At 35.7% G+C, this 13,480-nt stretch overlaps 3 protein-coding genes across 10 annotated transcripts in view; all 3 read left to right on the forward strand.

The window, feature by feature from the left end:
• LOC105129094 (putative pentatricopeptide repeat-containing protein At3g25970) overlaps positions 1 to 2,052 on the forward strand; it is a 6,390-nt gene extending 4,338 nt beyond the window's left edge. For 3 of the 7 annotated variants that reach the window (XM_011031031.1, XM_011031032.1, XM_011031033.1), the window contains one exon: positions 703 to 2,052. The gene's annotated coding sequence lies outside the window, so the exon portion shown is untranslated. The remainder of the gene's footprint in view (positions 1 to 702) is intronic. The other 4 variants (XM_011031035.1, XM_011031037.1, XM_011031038.1 and 1 more) reach the window with 3 other exon arrangements.
• Positions 2,053 to 3,690: 1,638 nt separating this feature from the next.
• Positions 3,691 to 5,577, forward strand: LOC105129095 (uncharacterized). Of its 2 annotated transcripts, XM_011031040.1 has the most exons (7): positions 3,691 to 4,170; positions 4,284 to 4,398; positions 4,481 to 4,562; positions 4,643 to 4,694; positions 4,834 to 4,888; positions 4,979 to 5,182; positions 5,213 to 5,577. In XM_011031040.1, the coding sequence occupies exons 1-6, from the start codon at positions 3,943 to 3,945 to the stop codon at positions 5,155 to 5,157; spliced, it is 711 nt and encodes a 236-aa protein (XP_011029342.1). In that variant the 5' UTR covers positions 3,691 to 3,942; the 3' UTR covers positions 5,158 to 5,182; positions 5,213 to 5,577. The 2 variants fall into 2 exon arrangements, with proteins under 2 accessions (XP_011029342.1, XP_011029341.1); XM_011031039.1 differs by having other exon boundaries at positions 3,693 to 4,170; positions 4,979 to 5,577.
• A 2,959-nt stretch (positions 5,578 to 8,536) lies between these two features.
• Positions 8,537 to 11,799, forward strand: LOC105129096 (integral membrane family protein). The gene is made up of 5 exons (XM_011031041.1): positions 8,537 to 8,850; positions 9,568 to 9,931; positions 10,588 to 10,658; positions 11,218 to 11,316; positions 11,426 to 11,799. The coding sequence occupies exons 1-5, from the start codon at positions 8,647 to 8,649 to the stop codon at positions 11,531 to 11,533; spliced, it is 846 nt and encodes a 281-aa protein (XP_011029343.1). The 5' UTR covers positions 8,537 to 8,646; the 3' UTR covers positions 11,534 to 11,799.
• The last annotated feature ends 1,681 nt before the right edge of the window (positions 11,800 to 13,480 follow it).

The raw sequence follows: 13,480 nt of genomic DNA on the forward strand, positions 1-13,480 counted from the left end.
GGGTGGGGGGGGTGGGGGGGGGGTCTATAGGTGGGATATCTGGTCTAGGGAGGAAATGTGGATAGGCTTGTCAAGTCAATGGGAAGTTACGAGGCATGCCAGCAACTCCTTTGGTTGTACAAGATTCTGTTCAGATCAACTCGAGATAGATTGAATTCATAGGTCGACCTAGAACTTCAACAATAATGGATCATGTTTGAGCATGTAATGGTTGTCAGCGTATCTGATTGTGAACACTTGCGGTTGAGGACTTTTAGATATTTCTTGTTGGACTCCATTATGGTATTTGGTTGCACTTGAAAATGGATTAGGACGGGTCAATACAACAAAATTCTTGTGTTACAATTAATTTGTGAATCCCCAAAACTTTTGTTTTCACTATGCTTTACCAGCCCATTTCCACGAATTTCATGTTTTCTTTATATCTGATTTCTCATGGTATCATTCTGGATTGGAGTTTGATGCTGTCATTCTGCAGGCTGTCTGTTATATAATTTTCTCCACTGTGAAATCGAAGGCATTAGAACTTGGAAGTAAACAAAAGTATAATTTTTTTCAATAAATGCATCCTTCACAGATGAAAATTTTGTATGAGTTTTGAGGCTATTGAGCCACCTTCATTCTTAGATTTAGATGTTGGCAATGCCTTAGTATATTTAGAAGTTCTTGGTTATTATTTCTAAGCATTATTGGTACTGGTAGGTAGTGCCTTTTCTGGAAACATGTTACTATCTAACACAACGGGCTAAGCAGATGAAGCAGGAAAGAAAATCCGCAAAAATAATAATTCTAGGTAAATTCAAGATATTTCATTTCGTGAAGATGATGATTTAAGACTTGCTTTCTGTTTGACATCATGTGATATAGTTACAAGTTTAGATATTATCAAGTTGGTGCTTTCAATTGGCTATGCTCGTTAATGGGTGCTTATTGCTAATGATAACTATGGCGACGAAATTTGTTAGGAAGGAGCATGTCAAGTGGTTTCGATGTTAGTTCCGTTGCTTTTTGTGCCAATCATGTGGGATGCCAATTTTCATTCGCATGCTATTTTTTTTTTGTGTGAATATTATTAGCCTTTTGTTTTGGAAACCAAATGATATCTCACTAAAAATGAATAATTCAACTGGAATTTGAATTAAAGAGAACAAAACAAGATAAAGAGGCTTGATTTGATAATTGTGGCGATCATACAATGTCTAATATTACTTATAGCATCCAGCTCTTTATGCCTTCCACGGGTAGCTTTTCCTCTGGGATTGATGTTGATGTGAAGAGGCTTTCGATAGCACGGAAACAATAGAGTGGAAAGCATTTGCTGCTATCCTTGACTTTATCTGCCCTCTCTTTGGAAGTGGCCTGGTGCCCCTGGAAATCTTGTCAAGTGCAGCAGCAGTAACATCACGGACCTTGTTGTTCATTGTGTATATCAAGGTATGTGCCGAGCTTTACTCTTTGAAGAGGCTTGGGTAGATAATTGTGGATATTTGATTGAGTTGCTTCGGTCAGGACTTAGAAGTTTATATAGTGCAACAACTCATTGCAATACCAGGTCCTGAAGATTATTGATTAGGAGAGTGGAACACTGGCTGTTGATAATGGTGAAGGGTTGGGAGGCATGCCAGCCAATTTGTCAGGCTGTACAAGATCCCTTGTAGCTCAACTTGGGAGATATTGATTTTCACAGTATGGTTTGGTGACTGATAGACTGAACAAACTATCCATTGTTTAATATATATGGTGATAGCTCAGAGCATATCTGCCCAGGAACACGTGCGGCTTCCAGAGCTATCTGGGAGCTTTCTGCTGGATCTCGGGTAGGCTTCTAGACTTTTTGGTCAATAAATCTTATAGGGGGGTGGGTACAACATACACGTTTTACAAGGAGGCAGGACTTGTTGGGTTGTTTCCATTGTTTTTTGTCGGACATATATTAGTTTAACTAGAAGCAATTTGAACAAGCCTTGGGAAGCAAAACCTGTATTGCTTTAATGTTTCTGCCCATGTTTTCAGGGAAACAACCTTTGAAATTTCAGAAACTTATATTACTGATGCAGGTCTATCGACCATCTTCTATTGCAAATTTATGTGTAATTGATGCTGAATTACGCATTCATATACAGGAGAGAGTACCAAAACTATCAACTAACATGTTCAATGACTGTCGCCGACAATTCTTTCACTCTGCCAGTATATGACAATCCTCTATTGATTTTGAACCTTTAGTTCGTGAAGAAATTTACACAGGAAAACTGATTCTATCCGAGAGAGAGAGAGAGAGAGGGAGAGACCTGTTTTGGTATGTGAAGCTGCCGAGAGAGAGACAGGGAGAGACCTGTTTTGGTATGTGAAGCTCCCATTTTGGATTATTTTAACCTTATGGTCAACTGTAGAAACTAGGGTATCTCTCTACCATGTGCAGATTGTCAGTGTGGACAGAATCACGTCAACTAGAATTCTTTAATCTTTGGAACATATAGCAGCCGTTTTCATTGTCATGCCAAGCAGCTACTGGACAATCTTCTGTTTGTCTGGGTCACATGGGTAGCCAACCTTGGCAAATTCATCCTTTTCTATTGGCCATGCTCTAAATCTGTCTTCACCCATCAGGAAAACGCAGACACTGTTCCCATTGTTTATATAAGAAAATAGGGAGCACTGGAAGATTAACAGCAGAGAGAAGAAAATCGCGAGCACAATTGTCACCCGAAAACACAAGGCCATTAATTGTTTAATCATGATTGATTGCCTTGTGATCCTCAGAATCTCAACAGACACCCGCGTGCAAGACAACAATTTCGCTGGCATGCCTCCCAACCTCCGATTCTCGCTACAAAGCATGTTTTTGTTTCCATCTCTGTGGTTGGTATAACTCCCAATGTTTAATGCTAATTTGCTATCTAGTTTCCAAATCATATAATCTGCTTAACGTAAATGTTTAATGCATAGGAAATTTTTGAAGCGACCAAATACGTAACAAGACCAAAATTTAAAAGAATTTAAAGCTTTGGAGGTGTCATGGCGTAAACAAACGAGACTCCACAGGGTATAGGAATCAAAATGTAGGTTTAGTACCAGCCAAAAGCTATGATCATGACAGGGTTTGAACCAGGCATGCTATTTGACCTTAACCATGAACAATCCATTGTTGGCCTTGCACAAGGAACTTTGAAACGTTTTATTTTTCTAGGTAAACCCAGGAACTTGATCAAAAACTACAAAACAAGTAGTCATTTCCCTTCTCATAAACCACTTCGCTCCCACTCTAATTAGATTACAATTCAGAACCTTCAAATTCGCAAGGGTAGTTCATGCTGTTAGCTATTCCATCCGAGGCCTCGAGACAACTTATTTGTTCGTTGATTGTGTTATGAACAGGACTAAAGTTTAGTCATGGTGAAATATGAAAGTGAGAATTTCAGAGTTTTTCAGCTTCTTGTGTACATGTAATATCTCCATAAATATATTTTTACTATTGGGAATTTGTCTTCTAAAATCCCAAATGAAGCATTTGTGTAGATAGCATTCAAAAGAAAAACTCTTTCGAGAAAAGCCTTGAAGGCTTAAACTACATAAAGTGACAAGGTGGAATTAGTCCGGAGATTCTTCACAAACTTTACAGGCTAAAAGCTTCGACGGCTCAAACTTGCAGTGTCATGCCTAGTACTTGGAGAACATTCTTTGATTTCCTGTCAAGGCAGAAAACATGCTACTTTATTCTTTGCTCGATTCTCTAATATTTGGTTCATCCTTATAGTCCTTTCCATGCGTACATTTCAATATCACCATTTTCTTATGTGAGTCACCAATGGCAGCTACTGTCAATTTCTATGGCCAACTCCCGCGGCAGACCATCTGCCCCGAAGGAGTGGCTGGACTCACTTTTGGCTTCTCACCCTTCAAAGGGTCGTCTCAATCAATGCAGAACAAGATGAAGATAACATGTTTAGAAAACGGGCAAGTAACAAATCATTCAACAAAAGATGGGCAAATATGGTTGTGTCAGCGGCAGATGATTTCGATTTCAAATTGGGTCCTTCTCCATCCCATATGATCAAGCAATTCTATACATGCATCAATGAGAAGAAGTTGAAGGAAGTAGATGGTTATATTTCGGATGACTGTTTCTTTGAGGACTGCTCCTTCCTTCAACCAATGCAAGGGAAAAAGGTACCTTCTTATTCTTCGTTAGACTTTGTTTTATATCTGACAAACATGTTTCTCGATTCTTCCTATCAAGAGAGCCTATAGCGCATAAGAGACCCTGTTATGCATCGCTGCAGGAGGTTATGCATTTCTTCGGAAAACTTACAGCAGGCATGGGCCAGAATGTGAAGTTCATTCTTGAACATGTATGTGAAGATGATGAATTTACAGCAGGAGTGAATTGGCACCTAGGTATAATCATCAGCCATTGTCTATCATTAAGATGTATTTGTTTCGTAACAGTCTAACAAATTGATGAGAATTCTCTATGCAGAATGGAAGACGATACAGATACCCTTCACCAAAGGATGCAGCTTCTATGAATGTTCTCAAAAGGAGGACAGACTTGTTATTAAGTAATAACCAACTCAACAAACATTTCTGACCTCCAAATTTCATAAGAAAACGAGTTTCTCACTAATATGCTTTGCTACAGGAAAGCTCTGGTTGTGATAGAATCACCCATCAAACCAGGAGGCATAGTTCTGGTAATTGATCAAATTAACATGATTCCAACACTCCCTAAATCTTTTTGGTCAAAGAACAGCCTTTCTAACGAATTTTATTACCTGATTTTAACAACTTGCTTTCTTCTGGATGTGCTCTTTGTTCAACTGACAAATACAGACTCTGTTAAATAATGTGACTGCAATATTTGACGATTTCCCAAAAGCTGCAGAATGTACGTTAACTTTCATTAGCAAAACGGCCACGGGCATCGAACTCATAGCAAGATGACATTTATGCTTCTTCTTCTTTTTTTTCCCTGCAGGGTTACTAAAGAGTCCTCATGTCATAATGCAATTCTGTTCAAAAATTTACAGAAGACTTGTGGCACCTTTTGTCAACCCACTTCTGGCGGGCTACATCAGAGCCTGGAATCTCATTGCAAGATTATTTGCTTTTGTACTAAACACAATACTCCATTTTCTAATGAAGTATTTTGGATAGGATGCACTCACTAAAGCTTTTTTGTGCACCAACACCAACACCAACACCAACACCAACACCAACACCAACAGTAGAGAGTAGTAGCTATGCATCAACAGTCAGTCATCATCACCATCATGGCTCGACCACATCTCGAACAACGAAAGAGCAATCAATAATACAAGAACATGTGGTAATGGGGGAGGTCTGCTGAAGGAAACAATAGGATCCGTCTTTTCATTTGGAACGAGCCCTTCTTGGACAGAAGCATTGCTCCCTTGTTTCTTTGGAGTTGAAGTGACCGCAGGTTTTACGAGCATGTGATTACCAGTAATAAAAGTCTTTAATTATATGTGATGGTTCAGTGTGCGTGTGTGTATATAAATGTTTGCTTAAAAGTTGATGATTAAAAAAACGGTTGCAGGAAGTGTGATATCTCAATATATTTATACCTTTTATAATATTAAGTCTAAATGATATCAATCTAACTTGTTTCTGGGCTTCACGTTTTTAGAAATACATGTAGATGTAACAAAGTATCAAACTAAACATTCTCAAGTTTAATTATATATTAAGTCTAAATATATATAGACCTAACAAAATTCTAAATCTAATATTGTTAAGTTTAACTAGGTACTGGGTTCAAGTACATGCATTCAAGTACATGCAGGTACAACAACATGTTAAATTTAACACTTCTAGGTTCAGTTACACGTTGAGCCCAAATATATATAAGTTTAATAAGATAATAAACCCAACACTCTTGGTTTCAGCTATATACTAAATCCAAGTACATGTGAGTTTGATAAGATACTGAACCTAATGTTCTTGGGTTCAGGTACGTGTTAAGCCTAAATACATATTGTTGATAAACCCAACACCTTTAGGTTTAGCTACATGCCGAGTCTTAGTATATGTGAATTTGACGAGATATCAAATCCATCACCCCTGATTTTGAAATCATTCAAGGTCTAAATAAATATAAAGTTGATAATCTTTTTATGCTTTACATTAGGTTACAAGGATTTGTTTTTTTTTTTTTTTTGTCTTTTAACATAAAATATTAAAAGTCAAGAGTTAAGAATGATCATTCCTTTACATTTTTAGGTATATAAAAGTTTTCTAAAAATCTATCATATTTTCATCAATATTAATATTATGTAAGAGATATTTATCCCTTGTTAACGCTATCAGGAGAAAATGATGTTCCAATCCCTTCATTCAAGCAGTATGACAAAGTTTAGAGGCTATATATTCTATCTAAACCACTCAAGTAAATGGTTTATATTTTTTTTTCTATTCTCTAAGTATTCATATTCTTATTTTCAGAATATTTATCATACATAACTAGGAACAAATATTATTATTTTTAAAATAAAAACTCATTCTTTTATTTATGATAATTAATGAATTTGATTTGTTTTATGTCATTAGAGTATCAAGTGAGCTTCTCAACTTGCAGTATAGGTTTAGAGATCTAATCCTTACTTTTTTTATTTGATAATGCTATGATTATTGAGGTTTTTCTTTGTATCATGATTTTTTTTTGTATGTTTAGTAATATGATATATGATACCTTTTAAAAGTGTTTTTCAGTTAAAAATGTATTAAAATAATATTTTTTATATTTTTAACATCAACAAATAAAAATCATCAAAAAAATCAAAAAATACATAAATTTGATGTCTTTTTAAACAAAAAATATTTTAAAAAATAAAAACTATCATGATGCCAAATATACGATCATTGTATTAGTGAATTTGTTGATTTGATATTCAATTGGTCAATTTACAAATATTATAATTCAACATATATCTTATAACGATATTTATATAAATGTGAAACTTATTTTTTATAGTGACTGTCATAATTTAATTTTAGATTTTTAATTTTTTTAATGTAGTATTTTTCTTTCAAAAAATAAAAATAAATAATACTTCAAATCATAATTAGACATACATTTAATTCATAGCTAGTTGGAATGCTAGGTTGATATATAATTTAGGGTCTTGCTAAATAAATTTTAGAAAATAGATTGAAATTGGTCAAAACTACACAAATTAAAAATTTAAAGACAAACATGGACAAGGTTGCAAACTTTGGAAGTCCATTTTGGATAAATAAGAGTTTAATTAAGAAGAAAGTTAAAACATCAGGGATTGATTTATATTAAGGTATGATATGTTAATTTGAAAAAAATTAGGAAGTATAGTGTGTTTTTGTTAAAAATACGAAACTATAATAGTGGACAAACTTGGTGCATGAGGACTTCAAGTTCTGACTTGTACACGGGGCAGTCCAAGGCAAGCGGACACCCCTATTCTGGCAGCACGTGAGTTGGATGGTAGTTTGCTGGGTGGTATGCCAAGGGAGATGCAACAATTATAGCAGTTATCAACAGTGTTTTACAGTTTGCTATTTTGGGCAAAATTGACCAGATGTGTTCCTAGTGTTGAGGGATATTTTTGCTATAATCTTCCACGTATTTAGTCTATTTACAGGCTACATCTAAGTGTTGTAGCATACAAAACGCGTATAGCACACATGAGGGCTTGTGCTGTGCCCTTTTATTATTATTATTATTATTATTATTATTAAGATTAATAAAAGGTTTAGATTTTTTTTATAAACAATTTGTACTGTATGTTTTTACATGCTTGGAATAAAAAAAAATATAAAAAAACATTTAATTATTAGACAAATACAAGTAAATTGACACACGAGAAAATCAACCATGTAACACCATCCATGTTGAATTGATAAATACATAATTTCATAGGCCATGATCAAAGCGATCTTAGAATTAACTAATGAGGGTTTAGCTAGCCTTCCAATAATGTTTCTTATTGAGCCCAATTCTGCATAATCTAAAACCCAGACAAGCATGCGATCAAACCAAATAAGATAACTGGCTGGGTTAGAGATGATAGAAGATGAGACCTTTGTAGCCACATATTTCATTTCCATTATCTTTTTACAATTATTATTATTTCCTGGTGCAGTCATTGTTTTGTCAAGAGTATACTTCTAGTCTTAAACAGGAGGCATTATCAATTTTTTTTTTCATAATTAATATTGAAAAGATGACGAGTTAACAAGCATCACTAGGGAAAAAAAAAACAATTTTTTAATTTTTTTAAAATGTAAAAATAACAAAAGTGACATAATAAATATAAAAAATAGTTATCTATCAAGAAAATGAAAATGAAAATGAAAATAAAAAGACTCACCCACTCAATTCCCCTCGCAGACAGCCAGCCACTCACCCAAAGAAAGCCAAAATATATCCCCTCTTCTCTTCTCCCGGCCATCAGATTTTCTTTTTCACTGTCGGACGCCACCATCACGCTCTTTCAAGCCCCACTATCTTTCGAAGTTCAAATCACCAGCTGACATCCTTCTCTCTATAGAAAACCACAAAGCAGCTCCCTAACCACCTCAAGCGCTGCCATTCCTCTCTCCACCACCACCACCACCACCACCCATCTTCTTGCTGGGTAGTTTCTAGTTATGGCGTCTCGCGTGCTATCCACTTGCTTAATCACCCCCCCTACAAGATTTACCCATGCTTCTCCTGTGAAACTCTCAAACAAAGCATCATGGTTGAGGTCTAAAAATGGAGGGGTCAGGTGTGAGGCTGTTGGGGACAGCTCTCAGCCGGTTTATAATGGTGTTTATGGTCCCTGGACAGTTGAATCATCGGACGTTCGAGAGGTACTTTTTAATTTGAAAGTTGCTGTCTTTCCTCAAAATGAAAATTTAATGGTTTAATGGAATAGTAAAGGACTCCTCCTGCATCAAGTAAATGACAAAATGAAATCTGGTTTGTAATGGTGTGCATTTATGATCTTTACTCATTCCCACTATGGAACGAGTCTGATGAGGGCTGCGTTAAGGTGGAAGGGATGATAAAATTTAGTGATTTTGACTATTCAGTTTGGGCCATGTGGCTTGGGAAGACGGAAGGAATACCAAGGTTCCTTTCCTCATAGGCAATTTTAGAGGGGGCATAAGATTTCAACAAAACCTATCATTTCCACAGATTTTGGTGTGGTTTTGGAGTGGGGCGGGTTCCATGTAAGACTTTTTCTCTGTTGAGGAACAGCACAGTGCATTTGTCCTTTTTTTTCGGTGCCTTGAGTTTCCTTAAGAACCAATGCCGTGTCTCTGTTTAATTAATCATTTGTTGACGTGCATTGTTATTTTATAGTCTTGTTTTTGTTGAATCAAGATGCTATGATTATGTCATCAAAATTGTGGACCTTTATGAATTGAGAGAAGGACAAGCTGTTTCATGCTAATTTGTCAATCTTGAATGCAGTCGTAACAGCTTTGTGGTTTGAATTATTGCCTCTAGACATAACCCAATAAATTTAAATAATCCTTTTCATAGATAGCTCTTTATTGAGGATAATGCGCTTGTTGTAACAGGTGATTTTATACAGATCTGGATTAGTTACTGCTGCTTCGTCATTCGTGTTTGCTGCATCATATGCTTTTTTACCCAGCGACTCTCTGTTGAGTGAAATAATCAAACAAAATCTTGATTTATTATACACTCTTGGAGCCGGGGGTCTTGGCGTATCTTTGTTTCTTATTCATATCTATGTAACTGAAATTAAGCGCACCCTTCAAGCTTTTTGGGCACTGGGTGTTATTGGATCTTTAGCCACATGCACGAACCTTGCTCAACCAGCTGGTGAAAACTTGATACAATATGTTGTTAATAACCCAACAGCTGTCTGGTTTGTTGGCCCGCTTTTTGCAGCACTTACAGGACTTGTCTTTAAAGAAGGTAATATGGTTGTTATATTCTGTGGATACTCTGCTAGTTTGGGTGGTCACTTATGAATTGAATGCAGAATTATTTCGGGTTATTCACCTTTCAATTATGTAAATACCATGGTCAGATGGGACATGCTTGGTGAAATTAAAATTATTACGGGGATACTTCCTTAAGAAGAAATTTACTTAACCACAATGCCCCCATTTTGCATAATGTATTGTATTCTATTCAATAATTCCTTCATAACGATACAGGGAAAACAAGTCAGTAGAAAATTGTTTCTTATTTCACCCGTGTCAAACTATTGAATGGAAATTGGCATTTTAATTTGCCATTTCCAATTATTTGTGTCAAAGTTCTTACGAGATCAGGGGGTTGGGACAAGAACAGGGTTGGGACAAGAACAAAGAGAGGAGTGCAAAAAGAATTCGATGTGTTCAGCCCTTCAATCATGGAACTGCTTGTCAGCAAATAATAAATTGTCGTAAATGTGATATTTTCGTCCTTTCATTTTGATTATATCAGGATTTAAAGCTGCCTTTTGCCTCTTAGTATGAGCATGTAGTTTGTGATTTTTGTGTGTTTCTTTTTATAGCTCATGATGCCATGTTACATATCTAGTTCCGAATGCTATGTATACCGAGTTATATGATTTTGTATTACAGGCCTCTGCTATGGAAAGCTGGAAGCTGGTATTCTTACATTCATTATACCCACAGTTCTTCTTGGACACCTGGTATGCTTTTGGAAACATTCAGCATGCGATCAATATATTTCCCTTACCATGGTCAAATGGAAATATAATCACATGTTTTAGAAAGGATGTTTGTTTTTTTAGAATAAGTCAAGGTCATTCTTATAGTCATCTTGTCTGCAATTTTCTAATTACTTGTTTTTCCTCTTTACAACCCTAGCAAGATGTTAGAAATTGCTTGAGATTTTGGAGATTGTTATTGTAATTGCTCCTTGCTTTTCCTCTTTTCAACCCTTACAAGATATTAGAAATTGCTTGATAAAAAAATTTATTCCAGTTTTTCATCCTTTTTTTACATCAACTTTTGGGCTAGATTTTGCTGGGGCTTGGGTTGGGGTCGCGGATGTTTGCTTGCCTTCATGATTATCTGAGTATTGAACCTCGAGGAAGCACGTGCTGAGGTGTCCATGCTTGATGATAGAGGCTGTTGTGAAAACCTCCTGCATGCTTCTGTATTTTGTTGTGTGCTTGTGTAGCACACTTGGGTTTTTGTACTCTATTTTTATCTAGATTTTGATGGCTGTCATCTGTTATAATGCAGACTGGTTTAATGGATGATGGAGTAAAACTTACACTTTTAGCTTCATGGATGGCCCTCTTTGTGATATTTGCCGGAAGGAAATTCACTCAGCCCATTAAGGTATGTTATTGGTCAATAATTCATGTTAATGTCCTCGGATAATTTAAATGATTGGAGCACGCAGTGAATATCCATGGAATTTTCTGACGCTTTGTTATTTAATTTCAAGGATGACATTGGGGATAAATCTGTATTCATGTTCAAGTCTCTTCCAGATGATGAAAAGAAAGCCTTTATCGAGAACCTTGAGCAACAAAAATTAAGTCAGGAAATATAATTTATAAATTTTCGATTGTGAGCCAAACATGAAACCGTGGTTTAAATAGAGGAAGGTTCATGTACAATTTTGATCTTCCATCCCCTGTAATATGCTGTGATTAGATCAGAGTTAGTGTTCTGTATAGCATGCTAGCTGGTTGTCTTTTTTTTTTTTTAATGTATTTCTCTCATTTGTAAATGCCTTGATAGTTGTCACAGAAATTTTGACCCTGGAGACCAATAATCTTGTTCTTTGCAAGACTATCTAAAATGGTTTTGAATCTAGCTTGAGGCTTTGATAAAAAGAAGGCCTTTGCCAATTCCAACCCTTAAGGGAGCCCGTTGATTTTTTCATTCTTTTTCTTAAATAATTACTTGGCCCTCTACCAGCTGTTGAATTCATGCTCTGGCGATGATATTACTCATGCCAGTGTAGTGCGCCACGGACGACCTGAAGCTTAATTTTTTTGGGGCGTGCGAGGATAAACGATGTATTGCCTCCAGGGCCAGGCGACGCAGTCCCATTTCCATAGATCATCGTAATTGGAGAGGGTCGAGGCCTGGTCTGATAGAGGTAAGCTGGATATGCGAGTTGTGCACGACTGAATGTCATTCATTTTGTACTGTTCCTAACTTCCACGCCTTCCATATCCAGACTGAAAGTGACTTAAGATTTGGAAGGTGCTTTGGCAATCGCTTTGCTTGCACGTCTTAGTAATAAATGTGTTTCTATCCCGATTCCAGTCCACATTGCTTCAAAATATTAAAACTCTGTTACTTGGGAGTATTGCTTTCATGTTTGGACTTGACCTAACTTGTTCAAAAGTCAAAAGAAACTTCAGTAACCAAATCCTAATTCAAGTACTCATTGCTTCAAAATATTAAAACTCTGTTACTCAGTATTGTTTTTATGTTTGGACTGAACTAAACTTTAGTAACCAAATTGTTACCATGTCCACCACACAATTTTTTAAGAACAAAAACTTAGATGGCTCATTGTTTGATTTGTCCGGATTCTAGCTATTATGGTATTTAGAAAATTAGGGTTTATATTTTTTTTACTAAAATACCTGTTTTCCAATCCTTTTTTTATATCCAAAACACCTTAAAAACTGTGATGAACTTATTCATGACCTCAAAAATACTAAAAAACCTTCTTATAAACCAAAATCAACTTGAAAACAAAAATCAAACCAAGCTCAAATATTTTTTTTAAGGTAAAAAAAAACACTTAATATGAACTTTTCTTATCAAATAAAATCATTTAACACAATTATTGACCATTTTGGTGGCCTAATTCGATGTCAACGATATTTTTCTCTTCCTACCATCATAATCTGGTGATCTCTCCCTCTTTCTCTCTCTCTCTTTCAACCAAGGACTAAAAAATACCAAAAATGATTTTTTATACCAAAATCAAACTTGTGAAAAATTAAGGCACCAGAATCGTATAATTTGTCTTATTTTAAAAGTTAGAGAACCAAAGTGTATATTTTCCAAAACTTCTAGCACGCCACCTCTGTTTGACATTTTTTTTGTTTTTATCTTTATTCCTCCAATTCCACCCCTGACTAAGAAATTAAAAGCAATTGGCCTTAAATTAGGATCAAATAGCCTAAAATAAAACTTTGAGGATCAAAATGAATTGTCAAAAAATAAATAGTGCCATCCATAATGTTTTGGGAGGGGTGAACAATGTTGGCTACACAATGTTCACCCCACACGTTTTAATTTTTAAGTTAATGGAGAGAGGTCGTCCCCTAACTGGTATTTACATTGTTCTTGGACCATGCACCTATCAAGACCACTTTCATACGAGACTGACCATACTTTCTTTTATGTCATGCACATACATTGCTTCATATAAGGTGTGCCTAGAACGTGTAAATGGGTTTTTAGCATAATTTTTATTTTTTATTATCATCAGTATCATTTAAAAAGACGAAGACGCGTTTCCCATTTGGTT

This window comes from Populus euphratica, unplaced genomic scaffold (assembly GCF_000495115.2).
Source record: "Populus euphratica unplaced genomic scaffold, PopEup_1.0 scaffold48.1, whole genome shotgun sequence".
NCBI classification, from domain to species: domain Eukaryota; kingdom Viridiplantae; phylum Streptophyta; class Magnoliopsida; order Malpighiales; family Salicaceae; genus Populus; species Populus euphratica.

What these genes read in the sequence shown, in the direction of transcription:
- LOC105129096 (XM_011031041.1), top strand. Translation starts at nt 8,647, where the DNA reads ATGGCGTCTCGCGTGCTATCCACTTGCTTAATCACCCCCCCTACAAGA. An exon ending in AATCATCGGACGTTCGAGAG is followed by an intron (nt 8,851 to 9,567) that starts GTACTTTTTAAT and finishes TTGTTGTAACAG; the next exon opens with GTGATTTTATACAGATCTGG. An exon ending in AATTCACTCAGCCCATTAAG is followed by an intron (nt 11,317 to 11,425) that starts GTATGTTATTGG and finishes TTTAATTTCAAG; the next exon opens with GATGACATTGGGGATAAATC.
- LOC105129095 (XM_011031040.1), top strand. Translation starts at nt 3,943, where the DNA reads ATGTTTAGAAAACGGGCAAGTAACAAATCATTCAACAAAAGATGGGCA. An exon ending in AGGAGTGAATTGGCACCTAG is followed by an intron (nt 4,399 to 4,480) that starts GTATAATCATCA and finishes TTCTCTATGCAG; the next exon opens with AATGGAAGACGATACAGATA. An exon ending in TTTCCCAAAAGCTGCAGAAT is followed by an intron (nt 4,889 to 4,978) that starts GTACGTTAACTT and finishes TTTTCCCTGCAG; the next exon opens with GGTTACTAAAGAGTCCTCAT.